The following is a 26,681-nucleotide window of genomic DNA, read 5'->3' on the forward strand; positions in this document are numbered from 1 at the left end:
CTAAGGCCGGAAAGTTAGCGTTCCTTCTATAAGTGCTGGTCTTCGTTGTGCCTACATACACACTTGTGATTGCCACGTTTGTTGGGGAAACACACCGACATTCGAGCTTGTTTTGGTTTTCCGGAAGGGCCAAGAGCCAGCACTTGAATAACACTGGGATTAAAGCAATGGGGTTCGGTTTCTGTTAAGACTGCAATTCTTTCTATTTTTGCTTTAAAAACGTTTAAGATTCTGTACAACGTTCTCATTCTTTCCGACATATTTCTATCTTGCATTCGCTGTATTACGTTTATATTTCTAATGGGAAACATACCAGAATGTATGAGTTTTCGTGCTTCTCAACTGTCTCAGCTTGGAAATACCAGCCAAGCAGTTAAACACAGGTCACATTTAGCAACATTACGATTGCAGGCATGACATTGCTGCTTCGTTCGCTGGTACCTGCTAACGTCCACTCTCACCTTCTCATCATGTTGGGAGGCAGATGCGTTCGATGGAGGCTTTAGCAGCTGAACGTCATGCCAGGTAAAACAAGACGTCAGGGGTTCTTTTATTTAGTTGCTTCGCTGTGAAATGGATAAAAAAAAAAACAGCTCGTGTGTGGTGAGCGCGCGCCACAACGAGTCGTGGTGCACAAGTTACTACTTGTGTAATGATATATCTGTAAGAGACATTAGTTAGTGATAGATTCCTTACCTTAGAATATCCCCAGGCGTCAGACTGGATCCGGAAAAATCCGCGGCTCCGCGTTCGTCGTCGTTAGCGCCGGAATGACGTCGTCGGAGTACTTAGACGCCGCCCTCGCGCGCTGACGTCAGTTCTGATACACAGCTTTTCCGCGCCAGATACGCAGAGCCATGATAGAACCAACACTGGTGCCATGAAACTAGTGTAGGAGAGTGGGGTATGCAATCCTATGGTCACCCCAGATTTTTGCTTCACTGGTTTACGACTTTCCCTGGCTGTGGGCCTGCTAATCAGACCCACAGCCTAGCTGTTCTCTCTCTAAATTGACAACTATGTACTTTAGGTGCATTTACCAATTAGTACTGGGCCACCTTATCAGACCCTGTAACAGTGTACCTTAGGTATCCAGTGTAGGAGAGTGGGGTCTGCAATCCCATGGCCACCCCAGTTTTATTTGCTTTTTGCTTCACTGGTTTACGACTTTCCCTGGCTGTGGGCCTGCTAATCAGACCCACAGCCTAGCTGTTCTCTCTCTAAATTACAACCATGTACCTTAGGTGCATTTTACCAATTGGTACTGGGCCACCTTATCAGTCCCTGTACAGCATACCTTAGGTATCCAGGGCATAGGTGTACCCAGGGCCTACCCCTGGCTGGCCACCCAAACAGACACAACTGGCTGCACGACAGCTGGGGCAAGGTGGTGTAATCACCCTTTGCTTTAGATATAGTATACCTATATCTAAACCTAAAATGGACACATATATTCCTATCAGTCACTCCTATGGCAGGCCTTATCAATCCTGAAGGCAGAGTGCTTGGAATTATGTGAGATGGTGCTCTGGCATGAGCTGAACCCGTTTGCAGCTTGCGGAACCAAGTCCAAATAGCTGTTCCATGATAACGCTATACCATATACTCTTAAGTGCATTATAATCCTCGCGGTTAAATGCTAACTTTGGTATAGCTTTATCAAAACATGTCGAGTAAGGTGTCATACGAATTGGAATACTAACCCCTCGCCAATTCTGGCGACGGGGTTAGCATTCCACCCTTCTAGAGGGACACGACATGTATGTAACTGTGAACCCCGGTTAAAGTCAGACACAGCCTCAGCTCCACAAAATGGATGCTGCCGCCGAGACACAAGTCTGCCCTCCTGCTGCTGGGAGTCCCTCCAGCAACGGAGGCCTGGACAAAGGGTTTCCTGTCAGGGGCGGTGCCAGCACCATCCCAGACAGGATTTTGTGTATCCCAGGTAGGCAGGGATGAAAGGAAGGTGACTGCAAGTGGCACCCCGGTGCTCACTGTGCATATGCCGGCTCAAACCAGTTCCTGGGGCACACCAGCCCCTGAGCTGGGGAGAGACCGGACAAAGGAGAGGGGTGTAACCACCCCCCTCCTGGTCCCACCCATAGGCCAGGACCTAGTCGCGTGCCAGCCCCTTTTCTTAGGATAAAGGTAGGAGCAGGCCCCCTTCCCAAATGAGATAATTCTGAATCTTGAACTACTTTCCACGAAAGGAACTCTTGACTTTTTCTGAAGACTCTCCCTTGTGGCTAAGGAGTAGCCACCCTGCACCAGGAGGCACCATTGAAGCTCTTGCGGTTTGCTGCACGTCCATCCTCCGGATCAAGACTGCCCAGCTCGACGAGACCCGGATTCCCTGCCATCTCTGACCTCTACCTACATCATCCAGCCCAGCTGAGATTCGTGGGTGTGACGAGACCCGTGGGACCGGCCATCTTCAAGACCTGCATGACGCTTCACCAGCACGACCCCCGAGAGACCCTCGAGTAAGTGCACTGGGCTTTGAGAAGCCCCAACTCTAAGTAGCTCCAGCACCGAAGTCCAGCCCCCCAGCATCCACGAGGTCTGCGTGGGGCCCTTCTGCTTCTTTGCTGCTTGCCACGTTGTCCGGTCACTTGCCCGTTGGCTAGTGACCCTCTTGACAACATACCACGACGTTTTCACCGCTGGTCTAGGTCCCCTAGACTGGCCCTTGCTTCTTGGCCAACAAGAAGTGCCCTGGACCCTCCTGGTCCACTCCAGATGCCATTTTGACTCCACCGCGTGGGCTTGCCTTTGCCAAGGTTTGTTGCTCAAATCTTGAGTCCAGCATCGCCGACAGCCAACAGCCTTGTGGGACAGCTCGCACCTCCAGCCTGGACGCCGACAACGCCTCCTGGCCCGTGTGACTGCAGAGTCCAGCGTCACCCACTTACCTGGTCGAGGTTATTTCATCCGGTGCCATCCTGGTGCCCACATAATCACTGGCTAGTGATTAAGAACTAAGTCCCCTCTGCTTTCAGGTCGTCTCCTTCACTGATCCAGCCTTGGGTCACACCGAACTTCTTCACTGGTCGCCTGCCAGCAACTTCTTCTTTCAGGCTCCATAGACTTCAACGAGGATTCCCGACGTCTTTTGAACCCTATGCAGCCGCGGCCCCTGGGCTAGGTAACTCGTGCATTTTGGTGCTCCAGCACAGGTTCACTCTCCTAGTGTCCAGATCCTTTTTCGTTTTTAGTCTACCTAGTCAGATTCGTCCGTAAACAGTAACTTTAGAAACGCTAGCATCCATAGACTTCTTCCCGCATCCCGCGTGAGAGTGCACACTCTGCACCCGATCTCCCTAGGCCTCCTGCTCCTAACCTTAGGGTTCAGTAGTGTAGTCCTAGCGATCCTGAAGCCTCTGGATCTTGTTACTTACCTGTTAGTATTTCGCATTCCACTTTTTGTGTATATGGTTTTTCGCACCCCTCGGGCATTTGTGTAAATTGTGCAACTTGAAGTATTTTCATAAGAGTTTTGTATTGTGCTTAGCTCCCTGACTCAAAGAGTTCAGGGTAGACTTGTTATTAATAAATATCCTATATTTTTATAACAACTTGTGTGGTGTCCTTTCACTTGGTGTTCAAGGGGTATATGTGATGGTAAAACAGCTGGCTTAACACGCCCTCTAGAGTTTAGCCTAAAGACTGCTCTTGTCCACGCTACTAGGATAGCTGGTCTAATAAGGTTGACTTACAACCAATCATCAATAAGGGTTGTTTGGTGTGATCACTAGAATAGTGAGCACTATATATCAGGCCAACTTCTCACATCCAGGGCATAGGTGTACCCAGGGCCTACCAGGGGCTGAATCATGAATTATGCCACCCCTGGCTGGCCACCTAAAACTGACACAACTGGCTGCATGACAGCTGGGGCAAGGTGGTGTAATCACCCTTTGCTATAGATATAGTATGCCTATATCTAACCCTAAAATGGACACATATATTCCTATCAGTCACTCCTATGGCAGGCCTTAACAATCCTTAAGGCAGAGTGCTTGGAATTATGTGAGATGGTGCTCTGGCATGAGCTGAGCCCGTCTGCATCTTGCGGAACCAAGTCCTAATAGCTGTTCCATGATAACGCTATACCATATACTCTTAAGTGCATTATCAACCTCGCGGTTAAATGCTAACTCTGGTATAACATTATCAAAACATGTCGAGTAAGGTGTCATACGAATTGGAATACTACCCCCTCGCCAATTCTGGCGACGGGGGTAGCATTCCACCCTTCTAGAGGGACACAACATGTATGTAACTGTAAACCCCGGTTAAAGTTAACTCGAGCCTTGGCATCACAAAATGGATGCTGCCACCACAGACACAAGTCTGACCTCCTGCTGCTGGGAGTCCTTCCAACGAGGGAGGCTTGGACAAAGGGTTTTCTGCCTTGGGAGGTGCTAGCACCACCCCAGACAGGATTTTGTGTACTGAGGTAGGGAGGCCTGAAAGGAATGAGACATGCCTGGGGCACACAAGGTGCCCTGTGCATACACCGGTTCAAACCAGTTGCTGGGGCATCCCTGCCCCAGCTCTGGCGCGAAAACCGGACAAAGGTTAGGGGGTGTAGCCACCCCCCTTCGTGGTCCCACCCAGGGGAGGGACCTAGTCAGTAGTGCAGCCCCCTTTAGGAGAATAAAGGTAGGAGCTGGTCCCATTCCAAATTAGATTATCCTGAACAATTCTACAAGAAGAAACTCTGGACTTCGACGTTCTGCTCCACAGAAGACTGAAGAATCTCCCTTGTCGGCAAGGAGTGTCCACCCTGCAACTGCAGGCACCATCAAGCGTCCAGCGGCTTCACTTTGTCGTCTTCCCTCAAGGATCCAGACTTCAGAGCCCGACGAGACCCGGATTCCCAGACCTCTCCGACCTCAACTCACATCTACAGCAAAGCTGAGACCCGTGGGTGCGACGAGACACGTGGGACCGGCCATCTTGAACGAACCTGCACTTCGCTTCCAGCACAACTCCCGAGGTAAACTCGACCAAGTGCTTTGGAGATTGAGAAGCCCCAGCCCCGAGCAGCCCCTGCACCGAAGATCAGCCCTCCAGCTTCCACGAGATCTTCGTGGGGCCCTTCTGCTTGTTTGCTGCTCGACGCGTTGTCTGGTCACTTGCCGGCTGGCTAGTGGCCTCCTAGACGACGAACCTATAAATCTTCACTGCTGGTCTGGTTGCTCCAGACTGGCCCTTGCTCCCTTCCAAAAGAGGGGCACCCCGGACTCTCCTAGTCCGCACCAGACGCCTTTTCCACTCACCGCGTGGGTTGCCTTTGCCAAGGCCTGTTGACTCCAATCCCGGATCCGACACCGCCGACAGCGAGAGCCTGCGTGGGACAGCTCGTGCCTCCATCCTGGTCGTCAAAGACACCTCCTGGTCCACGTGGCTGCAGAGTCAAGCGTCCACTCTTCACCTGATCGCGACGACAGCATCTGGTTCCTTCCTGGTTCCACACCGGTCACTGGCTAGTGACTTTGAACACTGTCCCCTCTACTTTCAGGTTCTCTTCTTCACCGATCCACCCTTGGATCGCACCGGACATCTCCCTCCTGGTCGCCTGCAGCATCTTTTCTTCCAGGCTTCATAGACTTAAACGCGAGAACCCGACACACTTTGACACCTATGCACCCTCAGCACGTGGGTGAGGTAACGAGAGCATTTCGGTGCTCAAGGGTAGTTTAACTGTCCTAGAGTCCAGTTCCACAGTCGTTTTAGTCCTAACTAGTCAGGATTGTCCGTACTTACCTTTAACTTGAACTGTACTGTCCATAGATGTTGTTACGCATCTCGCCTACCTAGAGTTAGTGTAGCGTGGTCCCATCGATCCTACAGCCTCTGGACAGCTCCATTCCTTCTATCGACTTTCACATTCCACTTACTTAGTATATGGTTTGTCGTGCCCCTAGGGCACCATTGTAATTTTGTGTAACTTGTCGTATTTTTCGTAAGAGATTGTCATGTGCTTAGCCCTCTGACCTCATTGTTTTATTAATAAATATACTGTTTATTTTCATAACAACCTGTGTGGTGTCCTTTCATCTGGTATTCAAGGGGTTATATTGTGGTAAAACAGCTGGCTTCACATGCCTAAAGAGTTTAGCCTAAGACTGCTTTGTCCATGCTACCATTAGGATAGCTGGTCTATAAGGTTGACTTACAACCAATCACCATAAGGGTTGTTTGGACAGATACAAGGTGATCACTAGAACTAGTGAGCATCATATATCAGGCCAACTTGTCACACGGGCCGTGCTTTGCTGAGCTGTGCGGACGAGCGGGCGGCCACTGTGGTTTGGTGTGCTGGGGCACGGACGTCCTGCTGTAGTTTGGGTCCGCGCTTGAGGAATGCTGCTGCCTGAGGAGCTACTCTGTGCCCCCTCCCCTGAGAAAGCAGTAGAGCAGCCTCTTCTTTCGTAGTGTGGACCGCGTGGTTACCGCAGGTGCAAGTGGAGTAGGTGCGGTGGGGGCCTCTCTGCGGGACGGATTGCACACGTGTTGGTGGACTACATAACAACGCATCGTCGGCCAGGAGGGGGGCACACGCATACTTGGTCACGGCTGCTCCAAAAGTCATTTCCTGTGGTGCGCAGTGCAATGTGACGGCCTCCTGATGGGCAAACCGGACAAATCACAGCCTCGCCTCACTTTTGAGCTCCGGAAAGGCGGTAAGCCTCCGCAAAATGCTGTCTCTGACTCTGAGCTGGAGGGGGCCTCTCAGGGACCCACGGCCTTGGAGAAATCCCTTGCTGCCATTCAGGCTAGCCTCCGAACAATTGACGGCAAGCTAGGAGCATTAAATGGCCAGATGGACCACTTCTCTGCTAAATTGGATAAGCAGGCAACTTGCATAGAGGAGGCTGAGCAGCGAATATCGGAGACGGAGGACGGTCTGCAACAGGTGGCGGCCCAAACATCGGGTATGTCCAAACTCCTCACGGTGATACAGGCCAAGAACGAGGACATCGAGGCGCAATAACATCCGCGTCTTCAGTCTGATGGAATCTACGAATGTGGGGCGCCTTGAGGATTACATGGAGACAATGCTTCGCGAGGTGTGCGGCGCAGAGGAGCTCTCGCCTATGTTCGCGAGTGAACGTGCCCACAGGTCACTGATGGCGCGTCCCCCTCCCAGTGCGGCGCCTCGGCCTATCATCGCCCGCCTGCTCAATTTTAGAGACCGGGACACTGTTCTGCGCATCACCAGACAGAAGGGCACAGTCAGTACATTGGCTATTGTCACCATAACTCTCCTCAACTTGCCACGCACCAGTGCCCACCGACCATCATCTGCCACACGTGTGTCTATATGCTGAAATGGATGAGTCAGCCGCATTTCTGAAACTGTTTCAGGTTCTGCGCTCCTGGTCAGACTCAGAGATCTTGTTCGGGGGGATCTCAACACTTGCTTGGACCCAGATAGGATAGATCTAACCCCACTAGTGTACGCATGGTTAAAGTAGCGCAGTGTGTCCGTGGTTTCATGGAAGAGATGGGTTTGATTGATGCTTGGCGCTTGAGGCATGCAGGGGTCCTGAAGGGCACGCATGGAACACCTGCTCACAACTCCTGGTCATGCCTGGACTACTGGCTCTTAGATAGGGAAGCTAATGGGTGGGTCACGTCGGCTAGTATATTACCGCGGACCCTGTCGGATGACAACCCTGTCCTGTTCCAACTAGCTGTCCCACTAAACACACGGCGCCCCTTCACCTGGCGTTTTCGCGCTGCCTCCCTGCTGGATCCTGTTTATGAAGACACTATCCGCAAGGCCATCGTACGTTATTTCGATTTCAACGTGGGCACAGTTGATAGCGTTGCTACTCTGTGGGAAGCCTTCAAGGCGACGATACGGGGGGAGTGCATTAGCACATCGGCGGGAATCTTGCGGGACCTGAGGGGCCAGCTACAGCGAATGGAAGAGCGGCTGCGAGACCTGGAGCCTCAATATGATGCTGCTCCTTCTGAGATATTGATCCAAATCAGGGAATATCTCGAGGAGTACAATACGCTGGCAGCCACGGAGATAAAATACTTCTCGAAAAGATGTGTAGTGAGGGCTTATGGCGAGGGGGGCAGGCCTGGCAGGGTGTTAGCCGGTCGCTTGCGTGATAGGACTGAGGTCCCCCAGATTTACCACATTGTGGACGACGGGGGCGTGGATCACTTTTGCAAGTGACGATATTCTAGCTCAGTTCCGCACCTTTTATGAGACTCTCTACACCTCTACGGGAGACATGGACTAGTCCGCATTGCAGGACTATTTGGCCGACACGGCTTGCGCCTGGCTTTCTGATGTACATCGTAAATATCTTAGCCTCCCGATAGATGAGGCAGATATTAAAGAAGCCATTATGTCACTGCCGAATAACAAAGCCCCGGGCCATGCCGGGCTGACTGCAGAATTCTATAAGCACTATGTGGATCTCCTGATGCCGCACCTACTGGCAATGTACGCGGAGGCGCATGAGGTGGGCTGCCTCCCGCCCTCCTTACGGCAAGCTCTGATTGTTGCTCTGTTAAAAAAAGACAAGATGCCTATGCGTTGTGAATCATATCGCCCTCTATCCCTCATCAATATTGACGCGAAGATCCTCGCTAAGGTGCTGGCCACCAAGCTAAACCCTCTGATGCCCTTGCTGGTCCTGCCAGACCAATCTGGCTTTATCCCTGACAGAAATGTATATGGCCCGGTGCATTCAGTCACCAGGACTCTAGTACGCACAACCAGAATTCAAATTCTCCTATAATTCGTTTGATTTATTTTCATCAACATTTTTAACTCATCAAAATATCGCATTCACATTTTATATTCATGCATTTGTATTTGCAATATCATTGAATTTACTCATTATTGTAACATTATGAACACATCAAATGTACATTTTCCAAAGCACAATGTAAAATCAAAACCCAATGCATTTCGGGGCCTTTGCCCCTTCGTCGGGGGTCTGTATTGAAAAAGACAAACAAGGAAAATCTGTTACTAATGATACTATACGTGGGTATTTAGATTAACAAACTGTATGCACTAAGCTAATTCTTACCAAGAGTGCGTAGGAGCTAAAAAATCCTTTTTATTTGGCTCGTTCTAATTGCTAGGCAGTGTTTTGTCTAAAAAAGAATGAAAAGTTTATCGTAATTAAAAGTAAGGAAACTTATTATTTCAACTGACTGCCAGATGCATGAAACGAAATATTGTTACCTGTAGTTTTATGCACACGGTGCTTTCTGCAATGAAAAGAAGGAAGGCATGCAATGTTACTTAAAGCCATTCCTTTAACAAAAAAAAGGGGGGATTAAATATGACGAGTATTATATTTACAAGTGTTGCGCTCACCTTCAAGTTTTCAAAGTAACACTTGTGCGAACAGAAACCTAAATAAAACCAAAATTGCCCATTAATACTATGTTTTTAAAGGATGTCAGCGAGTTGTAAACTGATGAAGCGACGCGTATTTACCTGCGAGCCTTATGAGTTAGACTTCGGTCTCGCTGAGGTTTCAGTTCTAGAAATGCAAAGAGTGCAGTCATTGTAAAGTGTGCCAGCGTATTTCAGCGGGACATATAAAATGTACGGTATGTCCTTAAACGAGGCTTACCGTTAATCCTGAATGTTTGTAATTTACTCCCGACCGACGCCCAGCTAGTCGACTAGAGACTACGCGATCAGCATTAGTCCTTTTTTTATTGTAGTTGCCATGCTACTGAATTAGTAGACACAGACAGAGGATACGAAAGACAGATCGCCATGTCGTTTTTCTATGAATGACCATTACAAGTATCGGGGATTTTAAACTCAAGGTTGACATTTTAACAACGTAGCTACATCTATTTTTATGTTTATAAAAGATCCTTAATACAAAACGATATTTATAGGTTTGTGGTCGTTTTGTTGCTAATTAGTGAAATAAGTATTACAAGCACTTTTAAGTTAGGTTGTACCTCGGGATGAGCTGAACATACTCATTTTTAGGAAAAATAACCATGAGAATAACAAGCTTATAAAAACAAAATCCCAATCAAAATACATTGAAAAACGTAATCATGTGCAATTTCCAATTACTGTTATATATCATCATAACGTAAAGCAAATGGAATAAGAGTGAAAAAATGAAAATACGAAAGTCATGTCTGCCTATTTACAATCTATTAAAGCAATTCAGTCTCTGTAAAGCATATGTGGATATTTCTGCCTATTTACAATACGTAAAAATATGTTTAGTGAGTTGCACTCATTTTAGATCAAGAACCCTGTTTAACCACATGACTGATGTTATGAGTTGTGTCAAATATGCGCTTATCACTGTGTGCTCAAACCCCTAGAGGTATATAACACTCTCAAAGAAAACATGTCATCTCCATTTTATCATTTAGCCCTTGGGGCATCAATGTCTGCAGTTTTCGTATCCAGAAAGCTTCTCTCTGAAGCAGAATTTTAACATTGTCCATGCCCAATCTTTGCGGTACTAACTCAATAATTTGAAATCGGAGTTGAGCTATAGAGTGGCATTTTTCAATCCAATGTTTTGCCAACGGCGAAGTGTGATTCTTGTTACGAATTTGACTTTTGTGTTCAGAAAGTCTCGGTTTCAGTTTCCTGTCTGTTTTGCCAATATACAATAGTCCACACGGACATTTAATGGAGTATACCACATGTTCTGAATCACAATTAGTTGTGTGTCTGAGTATTATTTTCTCACCGGTACGTGGATGTAATAAAATGTTTTCTGGTATGACATTATTGCAGTTCTTGCAGTTGAAGCACCGTGTTGTGCCTTTGAAGACCGTCTGTTGTTGTGAAATCTCGCTTGCTGACTTGTTTAGAAGCTCCTTTAGATTTCCTAAAAATGAGTATGTTCAGCTCATCCCGAGGTACAACCTAACTTAAAAGTGCTTGTAATACTTATTTCACTAATTAGCAACAAAACGACCACAAACCTATAAATATCGTTTTGTATTAAGGATCTTTTATAAACATAAAAATAGATGTAGCTACGTTGTTAAAATGTCAACCTTGAGTTTAAAATCCCCGATACTTGTAATGGTCATTCATAGAAAAACGACATGGCGATCTGTCTTTCGTATCCTCTGTCTGTGTCTACTAATCCAGTAGCATGGCAACTACAACAAAAAAAAAGGACTAATGCTGATCGCGTAGTCTCCAGTCGACTAGCTGGGCGTCGGTCGGGAGTAAATTACAAACATTCAAGATTAACGGTAAGCCTCGTTTAAGGACATACCGTACATTTTATATGTCCCGCTGAAATACGCTGGCACACTTTACAATGACTGCACTCTTTGCATTTCTAGAACTGAAACCTCAGCGAGACCGAAGTCTAACTCATAAGGCTCGCAGGTAAATACGCGTCGCTTCATCAGTTTACAACTCGCTGACATCCTTTAAAAACATAGTCTTAATGGGCAATTTTGGTTTTATTTAGGTTTCTGTTCGCACAAGTGTTACTTTGAAAACTTGAAGGTGAGCGCAACACTTGTAAATATAATACTCGTCATATTTAATCCCCCCTTTTTTTCGTTAAAGGAATGGCTTTAAGTAACATTGCATGCCTTCCTTCTTTTCATTGCAGAAAGCACCGTGTGCATAAAACTACAGGTAACAATATTTCGTTTCATGCATCTGGCAGTCAGTTGAAATAATAAGTTTCCTTACTTTTAATTACGATAAACTTTTCATTCTTTTTTAGACAAAACACTGCCTAGCAATTAGAACAAGCCAAATAAAAAGGATTTTTTAGCTCCTACGCACTCTTGGTAAGAATTAGCTTAGTGCATACAGTTTGTTAATCTAAATACCCACGTATAGTATCATTAGTAACAGATTTTCCTTGTTTGTCTTTTTCAATACAGACCCCTGACGAAGGGGCAAAGGCCCCGAAATGCATTGGGTTTTGATTTTACATTGTGCTTTGGAAAATGTACATTTGATGTGTTCATAATGTTACAATAATGAGTAAATTCAATGATATTGCAAATACAAATGCATGAATATAAAATGTGAACGCGATATTTTGATGAGTTAAAAATTTTGATGAAAATAAATCAAACGAATTACAGGAGAATTTGAATTCTGGTTGTGCGTACTAGAGTCCTGGTGACTGAATGCACCGGGCCATATACATTCTTGATTCTAGTGAGCAGGCACTATTCTAGTACAGCACACGTATCGAAATAGCATTTTGTAAAACACTTTCTAAGTTGAGTGCAGCACCCTTCCTCATTCATTATTTATCCCTGACAGGTCAACTTCATGGAACCTCCACACGATCTTCGCTATGTTCCACATCCTAAAGCCGGAATTACCAGCAGTGGCCATCCTATTGGACGCGGCCAAGTCGTTCGATTCGATCGAATGGAAATATATGATCTCCATCTTACATAGGATGGGCTTTCCACAGGTGTTCATCCGTTGTATCCAAGTTTTATATATGGATGTATCGGCGAGGGTGCGGGTGGGCACTCTCACCTCTGAGCCGCTGGCTATTCAACGTGGCACTAGGCAGGGGTGCCCTCTGTCCCCCTTTCTCTTTGCCATTGTACTGGAGCCACTTGCGTGCAGGATCCGTCAATCTCACAGGGCAGCTGCCTTGAATTTTTATAACCGGCCGGTGGGGATCTCTGCATACGCGGACGACATGGTCCTGTATATCCAGGAGCCTCAGACATATCTATCGCAGGTCGTCCGAGTTTGGTCTCTTTTCGGGGCTATGCATCAACTGGGAGAAGTCTGTGCTGATCCCTCTCATGCCTGCTACGACTGCACCGCAGGTGGAATACCCCTTAGTCTGGACGGAAGAGCCAGTCAAGTATTTGGGCATCTTGATCCATCGAGATCCTGTGGTAGTGGTTCGCAAAAACTACGGGAGAGCTTACACGGCCCTGATGGAGCGAGTTGACCGCTGGGTTGGACTGCCTCTTTCGCTGGCGGATCGCATTGCAGTCATAAAAATGGTGATCCTCCCCCAGTTTTTTAATTTATTCTGCAATGTCCCCATTCGGCTGAATAAACACTTCTTTAAAACAATACAGACCCAATTGCTCAGGTTGGTGTGGGGGGCGAGGCCACCAAGGATCGGATGGGCCACGCTGACTTTACCCTTCGAGAGGGGCAGGTTCAATGCTCCGGACTGCTACGCATACTATCTCTGTGGGAAGCCACAGTACGCGTACTTCTGGTTCCATCCACATGGATTTATCCCCCATGTGGCGGTGGAGGAGCGCGATGCGGATCCGACGCCGCTGAAGAACTTGGTTACGCATGTTCACAGGCAAACACCCAGATCTGAAATAATTACAATTGATGTCACCGGTTTCCGCATGGCAGGAAATCGGTAAAATGCCCATCGAGGGACACGCTGATCTTTCTGTGGTGGGCGAGCGCGGGCCGGTGGCCTCACTTCGGGAGGCAGGAATATCCGCTATGGGCGACTTATATAAAGAAGGGACATATATTGCAAACTCTGACTTGGAATATATCTCAAATCCTACCCCACTGTTTCAATACACATGTTACAGACTATGCAGGGCTGTCCGGGACCATTACACGTGCTTCCCAGAGGAGCCAGCCGTATCTAAGGCTTTACAACTGGTCATGGTGGTCGCGGAAGCACCTGCTTACTAGATTGTATAAGGCAGTGCAGGAAGAGACAGTACGCCCGGAGGATAAGAGCCTGGGGAGGTGGAATAAGCTTTTAGATCCACAAGTCACAATGCAGGAATGGGAACAGATTTGTGGGGTGACTGGAAAGCTGTCGTCTAACTGTAACCTCCGCATTATTCATCTGAAATTCCTGCACCAGACGTATCACACCCCAAAGAAACTCCAAAGAATGGGGCTCAGAGACACTGACTGCTGCAGGCGGTGTGGGCAGGGGGAGGCAGATTTCCTTCAATTAGCTTGGCAGTGCAGAACTGTACACTTGTACTGGGTGGATGTGCTGGAAATGATTTACACCATGACCTGGTGCAGACTGGAGTGTACGCCTCTGGTGTGTTTGTTGGGATATGTGCCGGGTGCGAAAGGTATTCTGGGACGCTTTGTAAGAGTGGCGCTACTTCTGGCCAAAAGGCGTGAGCTATTTACTTGGGATGGTCGCCGTGGCCCACGTGCGTCTCGATGGTTAACGGACATGGTGTATTGCCAAGAACAGTTGGAGCTGTTTCAGGAGGAGCTACCATCCACCTCTCGACCAAAGGATATTTGGGCACCTCTGCGCGAATATTTGCAGGCACGCAGTGAACAAGCCGAGTGATCATTCGGACTTATGTGGGTGTTAATTACACTGCGTGGCTCAATGTCTCAGACTGAAATGCCAGCTATACATGTTATATACTGCAGGATTGGGGGGTGGGGGGGTGTCTCTGTTTTGATCTTTAATTGTCACTTTTGTGCATCACGCTGTCTACTGGCGAAATGTACTGATGTATTAATTTGAAAACAATTAAATAAAATAAAAATAAGAGTTTCACCCAGCAAAGAAAGGTATACGGCATACCCATCTGACGCAGTGTTCCAAGTAAGTAATCCCATTCAACCGAATCGAAGGCTTTGGTGGCGTCTAGGAAGACTGGCACCGCAGCACTATTAGGATCTATATCTTGCATTACTGCCAGCAAGGTCCGAAGGTTATGTGCCGTTGCTCTGTTGGGAACAAAGCCCGCCTGGTCGGGTAGTACAAGTCTCTCCATCAGGAGGTTGAGTCGCATCGCTAGCACTTTGGTCAATATTTTAGTGTCGCAGTTTAGAAGTGACAGCGGACGGTAGGAGTCGCAAGAGGTCGGAGGCTTGCCTGGCTTTAGCAATGTGACAATCTGGGCCTCCCTCATTGTCACTGGTAACATCCCCTCTTTCAGTGCTTCATAGTACACTGCTTTCAAAATGGGGGCTAGAATCGTCACGTACGTCTTAGAAAATTCTACCGGCAATCCGTTGGTTCCCAGCACTCGTCCAGACTTCATATGCATTATAGCCTCAGTGATTTCATCGACCTCCAGGTCCAGATTAAGAAATGTTTGCGGAGTCTCACCCAACCATGTCAGAGCAGTGTCCTCGAAATAGCACTGTAGGTCTAGGGGTGAGTCCCTCTGGGAGGAGTCAAGTGATGTGTACTACTGTACGAATGTATGTAGCTGTTCCGGCAGGTTCCTATGCGCTTGGCCCTTCTCTTCCCGTATTTCTACAATATAGTTTGCAAATTTGGGGGGGCGCACCGTATTCGCCAATGCCTTCCCTGGTCGGTCCCCTTCCCTGAATACTCGCGCCGAATGAGATTTCCCTCTAAATCGGGATTCACTTTCAGCTGTTTCTTCATATTCAGACATTTTGGTGCGCAGCGCAGCTCTAGTGGCTCCCACGTCACCTCCCTCTGACAAGTCTCTCTCAAGGGTTTTAAGTTCCCCTTCCAGTGTATTTAGGCTTCTGGTAAGTCTCTTAAGATGCCTCCCCCTTAGAGATGCACCAACCGCGTACCGTTACTTTGAAAGCCTCCCACACTGTAGTCAAGCTGGCCACCGAGTTCATATTGCGCTCAAAGAAGTCTTGTATTTCTTGTTCAATTTCGGTCCTAAATACTGCGTCTTGGAGATGTTGGGGATTGAGTCTCCAGTGGATGTATGGGGAGTGGATGGCAGGGGGCTGCAGTGTAATCACGACTGGCAAATGATCCGAATATGTACGGGCTAGGTGGGATGCCTTCTCTACCCAGTGCGCCATACCCACTGACACCACCACATAATCAAGCCTAGCCCAGGACACATGCACCGCTGAGAAATGTGTCCCTTCCTGTACTATGGGGTGTTTATACCTCCATGCGTCTAGCAGATAATTAGTAGTTCTAACATCTTGAAGCGCACGCTGCGTGTTGGTGTAGTGTATAGGGCAGGCACGGGACCTGCATACTTAAGGTCTACTGCAGTGTTAAAGTCGCCTCCCCAGATCGCATAAGTAGTGCCTATCGTCGGAATTTTGCCCCACGCCTCTAGTAATGTGTGTGGGTCATCCGTGTTGGGTCCGTAATAGTTGGCAAACATTACGTCATAAGTATTCAGCCTCCCCCAAAGCAGGCAGTATCTTCCATTTGTATCCACTTCCATCCCTCTCTGTACAAACTGTACCCCCGTTTAATCAGAATCGCAACCCCGCTTGCATAGTTTGAGTATGAGGCAAAACAGCGATGTGAAGCCCATCGGCACGCGAATTGGGGCTGGCTCCGCGGGCTTAGGTGGGTTTCCTGCAACATAACCACCCGGATATGATGCCTATCCATGTACCCCAACACTTGTCTCCTCTTCCTCGGGTCATTCAATCCACGCACATTCCAAGAAAAACTGCGATTCCCCTTACAGCTCTGGTACTATCAACCATTATCCCAATCTGTGCTCATATCCAGTGTATGCTTGCCCTGCCTATTGTCCAGTCCTACAATAAGAACACCGACTGTACTAGTCCTACACTGGTGTATGTCTTGCTTGCCTCTCAAATGTGTATTGTGCGACATTCCCACCCCAAATCCCCTTCCCCCACCCACTCCAGCTCCCCCAACTTGCCAAGCATTTACGCCCACCCCCATCCCAACTTTGTAAACAAATATCTCCATTCTTACGCCCTGGAGTACAACGGAAGAAGGGGTATGCCCTCGTGCAGGGTCCTCTAGGGGCTCACACCTCGCCCACTCAACCTCGATACTTCAACCCCCTGCTGCCCCACTTCAGTAAGCGGGCTGCCCTGGCGGGACGGAGGAGAGTGTCCGGGCCGAAAAATGTCAGAATGTCTATTAAACAACCATGATACATCACCAACTCGGAAAAGTCCTCAGGAGGTCACTGTGCCTTGACAGTTCTGCGATGAGTGTTGCGTAGTATCGTGACCTCAACCTGGTTCCGACAGGGGCGACTGCGATCTGTATCTCCTGCGTGATGCTGCTTCCTGGGCCGCTGCTCTGCGTGTCTGCTTGAGATACTCTTCCACCTGTTGAGGAGAATTGAAAAATATTTTTTTTCCCCAGATGAAGAATCTTCAGTTTTGCGGGATACAGCATTGCATACGTTATTTCTTGTGCTTGAAGCTTCTTTTTCCCGGCTGCAAACTTTCGGCGGGCTTCCTGCACTGCCTGCGTGAAATCAGGATAGAAGGCCAGGGTGGCATTTTCATAACACACTTGCCCCTTCTCCCGGGCTAGGCGTAACACAGAGTCTCTGTCACGATAGTTCCTCCCGGGCTAGGCGTAACACAGAGTCTCTGTCACGATAGTTCAGGAAGCGTACAATCACTGGGCGCGGTGCAGCCCCCGGAGGCGGGCGTGCCGCCACGATCTGTGGGCCCGCTCAACCGTCATGTGTGCTCAGAAGGAGTCCTTACCAAAAAGATCAGCCATGAGCTTTTCCATGAAGTCCTCCATTCTTCCGGTATTCGTTGATTCGGCCAGGCCCAAAACTCGGACGTTGTTTCTCCGTGAGCGTGCCTCTAACTCCTCATTCTTGTCCGCTATTACCTTTAGCAACTTGTCCATCTGAAGCACGTGTTGTTTGTTGGCAGCCGCTCCGTCCTACAGCCCCGACACCCTATGTTCCGCCTCCTTGATCCTCTCATCATGCTGGTCAAGCTTGGCGACCACCGTTTCCAGTCTGTTATTCATGGCATCCATCTTGGTGTCAATGGATGTGACGCTCTGCCTCACCCCCACTAGTAGCGCCTTCCAGCCCTCATCCCTTGGCTCTGTTGAGTCTGATTCTGTGCGTTGTGTGGAAGTTGAGCGGGGCGCCTTCCGTGAGTCAAATGACAGTTTTGCCTGCTTGGCATTTGTTCTCCCCATGCTGGCCAATTTGCCTGCTATGCACACCTTACGTGCAGGAAGAGTATCTTCGTCCGTGCCGCAGGAGCCTGCGTTGTGCCCCTGCAGTAGCTGCTGTCGCTAACTGTGGTCCTACTTCGTGCCTCCTGTGTAAGGTGACCTGATGCGGCTTGCTGGCTATCCCCACTTATCGCAAAATGGGTGCCAAGGAGCTAATCAAAGTTAGAGTCTGTCTGGCAGTAGGATGCACCTGTTTCCTTCTCTTGGGAGTGACCTGTGCAGTGCGGCAGCCGATAATGCAAGGGAAGCACTCACCGATGCTCCTCCGATCTGCAGGGACCTCTGTATGCTGCTGCTGTGTGCAGCGCTTAAAATGGCGGCTCTGCTCCTTCGCCACGGCGCTAGCACCTACCCAGTCTGGGGTGAGCCTTCATGCCGGCACTGCACCGCATGTGTAGATTTTGCAGCTGCCTTAGGGACACAATGCCCGTGTCCGCTCTCCCTCCGACGCTTGGGCTCACCTGCACCCTGTATTCTGCTCAGACGGGTTGCAGGCCGCAGCGGTTACGTGTCTCGTTTCGTTTTGCGGGCCTCTGGGCTCGCTCTCCTTCGTGTGACAAGTCAGGTGCCTGTCGGCAGAAGATGGCCGCTTCAAAGCCCTCCCGCATCTGTCCGGCTCTTGTCAATAGTGTCGCTACAGCCCACGTTCACCTTCTGGCCGTTAATCACCAGCGCCGTCTGTCGTTAATGGGCCCATGCGGCATCGGACTTTCCTGGCCCCCCCCAGCCGCCACAGCGTTCCAGGCTGTCACAACTATTCTCCACATCAAGGCTAAGCAGCTTGCCAATCACTCATGCCGCACCTTGCCGGCAGGCAAATGGTACCGCTGCAGTCAGCACTCATAAAGGGCAGTACAAGTCTGTGAGGATGTGGCTGATGGTTATCTTTCCGCCCGGTCCGGCGGGAGCCTCACTGGTGCGCGGCCATCATGGTCATGCGCCACCTATCCCACCCTAGCCAGAACTTCTTTGCAATCCGCAGGGATATTTAGATGAGCGAATTCAAGGTGCTCAGGCGCCAGGCAGCTAATTTCAGAGATGCAGGGTCCTGATGGCAAATTTGACCGTTCTGAATGGACAGGAGGTTTGGTATTGGTCGAAACTGAATGGGATCGCACTCTGATAGGAGGAGAAGTTCGGTGAACCAGAACTGGCGAGGCCACCTGGGAGCTATGAGAATTATGTGACAAGGTTCTCTCTTCATCTTCCGGAGAACTCTGGGAACCAAAGGTATCGGATGAAAAGCGCAAGCATATATTTGAGACTAGTTCATCGAAAACGCGTTCCCCTGAGATTCTTTGTGGGGAAGCCAGCTTGCAAAGAATAGGCATTTGCTGTTCTGATTGGTTGCAAAAAGGTCTAGATCGGGATGACCCCACTCTTGGAAGACTCGATCCACCATCGGCTGATGCAGTTCCCATTCGTGAGTGGATACTGTGGACCTGCTGAGTGAATGCGCCAGAACATTGGAAACTCCCGGCACGTGAACTGCCGAAAGATTGATCCTGTGCCGTATTGCCCAATCCCAGATTTCTTGGGCTTCTTGAGAAAGAAGAGCCGATCTCGTTTCTCCCTGTTTGTTCAAGTAATGCATACTTGTAGTATTGTGTGTCCGAATCAGTACTGTGGCTCCCCGAATGATTGTTCAGAATGATTTCAGGGCTAAGAAGATGGCTTATATATCCAGTAGGTTGATATGCCACTTCCACTGTTGAGGGCTCTATTTTCCGCTGACCGTTAGCCCGTAAAGATGTGCTCTCCGACCCTTGAGGGACGCGTCTGTGGTGATTGTAACATTTGGCGCTTCTTGAAGGAATGCACATCCCTTCTCTACATTCCTTTTTTGAGTCCACCAGAGGAAGGTGTCTCGCATCCGAGGAGTGACCTGAATAAGATCGTTGAATGATCCTTAGACCTGTAACCATTGTTGGTTGAGCTCTTCTTGTAGAGGTCTCATCCTGAGGCGGCAGTTGGGTATTAAGGGGATGCAAGACGAGATCATTCCTAGAAAGGACTTGAACTGTCGGACTACAACGTACTTTTTTTATCTTAACTTGTGAGCTAGCTTGCAGATCTTTTGTTGCCTTTCGTTTGAAACGAAAGCCTGGATCAGTTGCGTGTTCAACGTTGCCCCCAAAAACGTTTGCCTTTGTGAAGGAACAAGATGAGATTTGTCGAGATTGATAGAGAGACCCAGCAACTGGTTTAGAGACAGACATCTCTGGACATGGGTGTCTGTGTCTGAGAAAGAACTCGCCTTTATAAGGCAGTCGTCCAAATAAGGAAATATTTGAATCCCTTCCAGACGGAGGTGCACTGCTACTGGAGCTAGGACCTTCGTAAACACCCTGGGTGCCGATCGTAGTCCGAAGGGAAGGACCTTGAACTGGAAATCCCTGCCAGCCACTCTGAACCGCAAGAACTTTCTGTGCATGGGGAGAATCGGAACATGGAAGTACACATCTTGAAGGTCGAGGGTGGCCATATGATCCCCTGCCGACAAAAGTTGAAGAATTTCTTGAAGCGTTAACATGCGAAAGGATAATTTCTTTACATATTTGTTGAGGGATCGGAGTTCGAGAATGGGACGCCATTCTCCCAATTTTTTCTTTATTAGGAAAAACCTTGAATAAAATCCTGTTCCTTTCTGCAATTGAAGGACTTTTTCGCTCCTTTTTGTATCATCAAATTTATCTGGGAAAACAGCTCTTTGAGATGAGCTGGACGTGGGCCACTTGGGGGAAATCTGGAGGAAACTTTTCGAATTCTAGAGCATGGCCTTTGGATATAATGTCAAGAACCCACTTGTCCGATGTCATTGAGGACCAATTTGAGTAAAATTGTGAGATTCTTCCTTCAACCTTTACACGGGACTGCGGTAGAAGCGGTGGCAGGTGGCGGTTTTCATTGCTTCTTATTTGAATCTCTTCCGCGGTAGGAAGGCTTCCTTTTATTTTGTGCATAAGAAGTGTTACGTTGACCATATGATTGATGTCTTTGTGACTGGTATCGCTGGTTTCCTTGATAGGACTGGTAGGATTTCAGTTGACTGTAGTTCCCTCGATTGGAGAACGATCCACGTCCTTTTGCACTCTGAAAGGGCGGCTTACGAAATTGCAAGGTACCGAGAGATCTGGCTGTTTCGGTGTCTTTCATGATGGTTTGCAGAGCTTCTTCTACGTGTTGGCCGAACAAAGCCTCTCCATCAAACGGCATGTCGATTATTTTTGCCTGTACCTCCTGGCAAAAAGATGTAGCCTTCAACCAGCCTTGCTTACGCAGAACAGCAGCCCCTGCTGTATGAAACCTGTGGATGAGACATCTACAGCCGAATCAATATTCTCCGCAGAGATTCGTTCCCCTTCCTGAAATATCTTCAGAGCTTCAGCCTTGGAAGGTTCTGGTAACATATCGATATAAGGTGAAATGTTTGAACACATTTGTCGGTCGTACCGACCCAGGATGGCTAGTGAATTGGCCGCACGGACTGTTGTCGCTGCCATGGTGGAGACTCTTTTCCTAATTGAGTCCAACCGTCTGCCGTCCCTGTCAGGTGGGGTTGTGATCTAAGAAGATGGGTTCCCAGCCCGTCTTTGAGCGGCTTGCACGATCACGGAGTCAGCCTTTGGGTGTCCTATGAGGCATGCCGGAGAATTGTTGGGCGCTTTATATTTCTTGTCCAGCCGGGGCAAGACTGGAGGGATAGACGCAGGAGTTGACATTACCTTCAATCCCTCCTTCCATATAAAATCTAGAATGGGGATGGCCCATATCTGCCTCCTTGGCTGATCTTTAAAATCATACAGGAAGCAATCTTCCTTCTTCGTTTCCATGGGAATAAGAAATGTTTGAGTTGCTCTTTCCATGAGGAGTTGGAAGCCTCCAACATCCACTGGAAGAGAATCAGCAGGAGCTTGAGGTGAAGGAGAAGGGGTTTGGATTTGGTACTCATCTCACTCAGACATAAGTGATTTATTTCACCTTCCTCCCTATCATCATCCGATGAATGTGCTTCAGGAGAATGATGCGATGCAACCGGCGTAGGTGGTCTAGGAGATCGGAATTCTGAGGTGGAAGCTTGAGCAACTGGTGTAGGTGGCACGGACTCTGCCGATTCAGATGGCAGGAACCGGCGGTAATTGTCGTCTAGCATATGTTGGAGATTATTCAGTAAGGCTATAGGCATCTGAGCTGTAGGGATATTATCCAGAGGTGAGGCCACAGGTTTCGGAGAAAGTTGCTCATCTTGATCAACCTCCTGATATTTTATGAAAAACTCTGAAGGGCTTCTAGCTGCTCGAAACCAGTAGTTGTTCAGGAACCTGTAGGGGTACCTTATGTGGAGAAAGATGTAATGGAGACAGGGGTTCAAGCGTAGAACCACGTCTCTGCAACAAAGGAGGTGTCGTCGTAGACTGTGTAGATGTTATAGCCGTAGAAGCTGATCAAACTTGCAGCTCCGCACAAGAGGACAATTTCTGCGTTGATGGAAGAGCCGCCGACTGGGCCGTCGACGATGGGACTGTAACTGAAAGTGAAACCGTCGACGAGGAAGTTTCCATCGACTAAGTTGTCTTCGTCGACGAGGTGGTCTTCGTCGACGAGGTGGTCTTCGTCGACGAGGTGGTCTTCGTCGACGAGGTGGTCTTCGTCGACGAGGTGGTCTTCGTCGACGAGGTGGTCTTCGTCGACGAGGTGGTCTTCGTCGACGAGGTGGTCTTCGTCGACGAGGTGGTCTTCGTCGACGAGGTGGTCTTCGTCGACGAGGTGGTCTTCGTCGACGAGGTGGTCTTCGTCGACGAGGTGGTCTTCGTCGACGAGGTGGTCTTCGTCGTCGACGATATGGTTGTCGACGACAATGTTGTTCTCGACGACAAGGCAACCCTCGAGGATGAGGTGGTCGTCGACGAGGCTGTCGTCGACGAGGCTGTCGTCGACGAGTTTCTTCTAGCCTTTGTCGCCGACGATAGGTACTGTCTCTCTCGTTAACGAGATGGGTCTCACAGAGACGGAGACCAGCGTCGACGGCGATGGAGCCCACAACATAATCATATGAGGCTTTGGTGATGAGAAGGTCATTGTCGATGTAGATGTTGAGTCGACGGAAATCTTAGTCGACTAAGGGGTCGTCGACGACAGGGTCTTCTTCTGAGGGAGAATCTTCTCAAAAGTTAGCTTAGAAGGTAACGTTTTTACTGTCTTTCTCGGGGGCGTGGAAGGCAAAGGCTTGCCCTTAGCAGGTGGAGAAGCCTTTTTTTGAAGTGGAAGGCCCTTCAGAACCCTTTGAGGGTTGTTGTTTCCTCAACACCTTTGCCCCAGGAGAAGACAAAACCTCCTCAGCAGCCCTCTTCCTAGAGGACACAGATGACCCAGAGCCAATACTTCCCACCTCAGAAACTGGATTGTCCTGATCTTTAAGCTTCTGTAGCCACAGAAGTAGACGGCCCTCTCTGTCTCTGAGGGAAGGTCCTGCATACCTTGCAGTCTCTCACCTGGTGATCCGGGTATAAGCAGTAGATACATTTCTTGTGGGGATCTTCAGAGAAAAGCCGGAGCTTTCCACAAGATTCACAAGGTCTGAATAACGATTTCTTAGAAGAAGACATCCTAAAAGCAGAAATTCCTGGAGAATGGAGAAAAAAACTGAGCAGAGCTCAGGGAGACTCCCTTCACACAACGTGCGGTAGAAAATCTGAGAGCCTGAGCCTCTGAGGAGAACATTCTGGTAGGTGCTGTCGCCTGATTGGCTGCAGTTTGTACTATGTATAATGACTATGACAGTCATAGATGAGGAACTTTTTTCTTGGTAGATTTAGGCTACTTTACATCCTGGTTTTAGGTTACCGAGATTTGTTGGTTATTATGGGCATATTGATTGCTTTTTTATGTACCGTGGGACTCCCACTCCGACGAGGAGGAATGATTCAGGCATGTAAATCTATGAAAGACACCCCAATACTGGAGAATCTCTACTTTCTGCTAGCAATGGATTTCGTCCATGAACCCTATTGATGCAAACTGTCTTCACAACAAAGACTTGTTGTTTATATAGGTGCAAAATGTTTGTAAGACAACTGGAACATTAACAGACAAGTATTCAAAAATCAATGCTGCATCCTAATCATAATCACAGTATGTACCATTTCAGTGAAACAGAAAGTAGGTCAGATAGCAGATATTAAATTGTTACCTGATTCATTTGCTTCCCCTACATTTTGATGCACACCCTTCATCTTGTCCGCCATGAGATGACCACTAGTGGGTGGCCTAATACCAGATTGTGCCGAATTTTCACTGAGTAGCTTGACTTCAATTTGCACAGCTATTAAATGAGAGAGGAAATAGGACAAATTAGTTGTCTAAGGCTAAGCAAACAATTATGTAATATAATGATGTGTTAACCACTAGTAGCATTGAGCTGTACTTGGGGTGGATTACAAATCAGACATATCGCCACTGTCTTCCCCATCTTAGATTATGCACTTTCAATTTGTCCCTCCTTCATTGGGGGATGGAACCAGACTTTACCTCTGTCTGGGTGAGACAACCTCTCAATCCAAAGCACCAGCCACTTGACTCTGTTTTGTTCCTTATATTAAAAGCCAAGACGCCGCTTTTTGGTGCTGTTATTACTCAAGACTAATATGAGACAAAATAAGGAAGGGCTAATCTTTTTGCATTCCTTAGGATCCCCCCTAAATTTGTTATCCACTACTTAACTGTATAAAAGCAGCTTTTCATTTCAGGAAGAGATACAAGTAATAATGAAGAAGGTGTTTATCCTTTGTGCCGTGGTATTATCATTATCTAATTTAGGTTTTTTTGTTGGTTGTTTTGTGTCTGAAACCAAATTTAAATATTTGTCTATTCCTGTTTAGAATTACATATTAACTTCCATGGGCTATTAATTGGAATATCAATAAGTTAATGTTGTGTAACTATTTGAACAGTGATGTCCATTGACCAACCTGAATTGCACAAAGTTTAACAGATTTTGGGAGACAGAAAAGATTAACAGTAATATATATGGTTTATTAAGAATTATACTTGTAACCAATATGAGTTAGAGATTCACACTGTTACATATTCTGTTCTGTGTTTTCCTAATGTCTGTGAAAACACTTTCGCTGAATAGGTAAACGTGAAAACAGCAAAGGCAATATTTTGTTTTAGGAAAAGACATTGAAAGTTGAACACAAAGGGATACATTGAGGAGTTTATGTAGAATGTTTGATTGCTTAAAAATTCATCTCTTACAATGCAAGGCATAAATGTAACTGATGCAAATATAAAAATGCACTTTGACTAATTTGATATAAAAAAAATACTATTTTTCAGAATTCCAGATCAGCACTGAAAGCATACAGTAGAAAATGTTTCCTGAAAGGTATAAATGTAAAGGCTACTTTTCTTCTATAACAATCTTACAGGTGCCAACCATCCCTGCAAATTCCTCAGCCAAGGCATAAAGACCTGCCACGGGTGCCCTAACATCAGTTCCCAACAATCTTTTTCATAGCCTTCAACGGGAATAGGATGCGAATAAAATTTGACCAACAAGGTGCAGATTCATTTTTGAAGTCATTATTTCTTTTAATGGATAATTCTACCTGCAGATTCCTCGCCTTCTGAATTGATTCTCCAAGCAATACTCAATTAGGAGGTGGAAATTGAAGGACTAAAAAAAACAAAATGTTATGAAGTACTGAGCATGAAGTGTCCTTCCCTCCACATCCAAACAATAGTGTACTGCGAAGTTGTGAACAGAAGCCCAAGTCGCCACTTTGCAGATCTCTATCAAGGGAACTTCACTTGTCAGAAGTAGAAGACCTTACCCTACTGGAGTGAGCTCTGATGCTCTCTAGAGGTTTGTATGCAAAGGTGTAACACAGACTGATGCACAAGATGTTCAACCTTGCCCACGTCATCTTCTGGTTGACTTTGCCCTTCATTTTACCAACGTAGCTGATCAAAAGCTGGTCAAGTCCTTGGTACAGTCCACATAAAAAGAGACACCTTCTTAAGGTCCAGCCTGTGAGCCTCTACCCCTCTTTAGAGGGATGAGAAGGGGAAAATAGGCAGCTTAGGTGATAGATTGCCCTAAATGAGATGTGATCACTTTGGGCTACCCTTTAAAGGTCCAGCCAGTAAAGCCTCTACCCCTCTTTAGAGGGATGTGAAGGGGAAAGAAAGCAGGTAAAGTGATTATGGACTACCCTAAATGGAAGTGTGTGAGCCCTTTGGTTGGAAAGCAGCTCTGGCTGTAGGAACCAGCTTGTCAGGGAAGAAGTTGGTAATGGGGGGCATGACACTCAGTGTTTGCAATTCGCTGATATGTCTATGTGCTGTAACAGCAATCAGAAACACACGGTCTTAAAAGTGAACTATCAAAATTGGAAACTATGTTAAGGTTCAAAAGGAGAACACATTATGAACAAAAGGACCAGATTAAAGTCCTTTGAGGCAGTATAAAAAGGAGGAGGAGGAGGAAACAAGTTGGTGAGACCCTTTAGAAAGCTCTTCACTATAGTGGCTTGAACCAAGACAGCTGATCGGGGAAGACCCAAAAAGGTTGATAAAACAGACAAGCAGCCCTTCAGTGTACCTACTCCACAACCTTGCCAAGCTAACGGGAGGGCATGTGAAACTGATCTGTGAAACTTGAGAGGATGTACCAACCTGTTTAAGCACCATTCGAAGAACCTACTTCTCTAAGAAAACACCCTTCTGGTGGAATTTCTACAGGCTCTTTAAATTACATCGATCATCTTTGAAGGCAGAGAAAAA

General features: G+C 47.6%; 1 protein-coding gene across 4 annotated transcripts in view; it reads right to left on the reverse strand.

Annotated features, from left to right (window-relative positions):
- Positions 1–26,681, reverse strand: part of GBF1 (golgi brefeldin A resistant guanine nucleotide exchange factor 1) — a 2,365,494-nt gene that overhangs the window by 1,284,491 nt on the left and 1,054,322 nt on the right. For all 4 annotated transcript variants that reach the window (XM_078643218.1, XM_078643217.1, XM_078643220.1 and 1 more), the window contains exon 16: positions 24,085–24,216. In XM_078643218.1, the coding sequence (XP_078499344.1) occupies positions 24,085–24,216 (132 nt within the window). The remainder of the gene's footprint in view (positions 1–24,084; positions 24,217–26,681) is intronic.

The sequence above is a fragment of the Lissotriton helveticus genome, chromosome 5_1 (genome assembly GCF_964261635.1).
Source record: "Lissotriton helveticus chromosome 5_1, aLisHel1.1, whole genome shotgun sequence".
In the NCBI taxonomy this organism is placed as follows: Eukaryota; Metazoa; Chordata; class Amphibia; order Caudata; family Salamandridae; genus Lissotriton; species Lissotriton helveticus.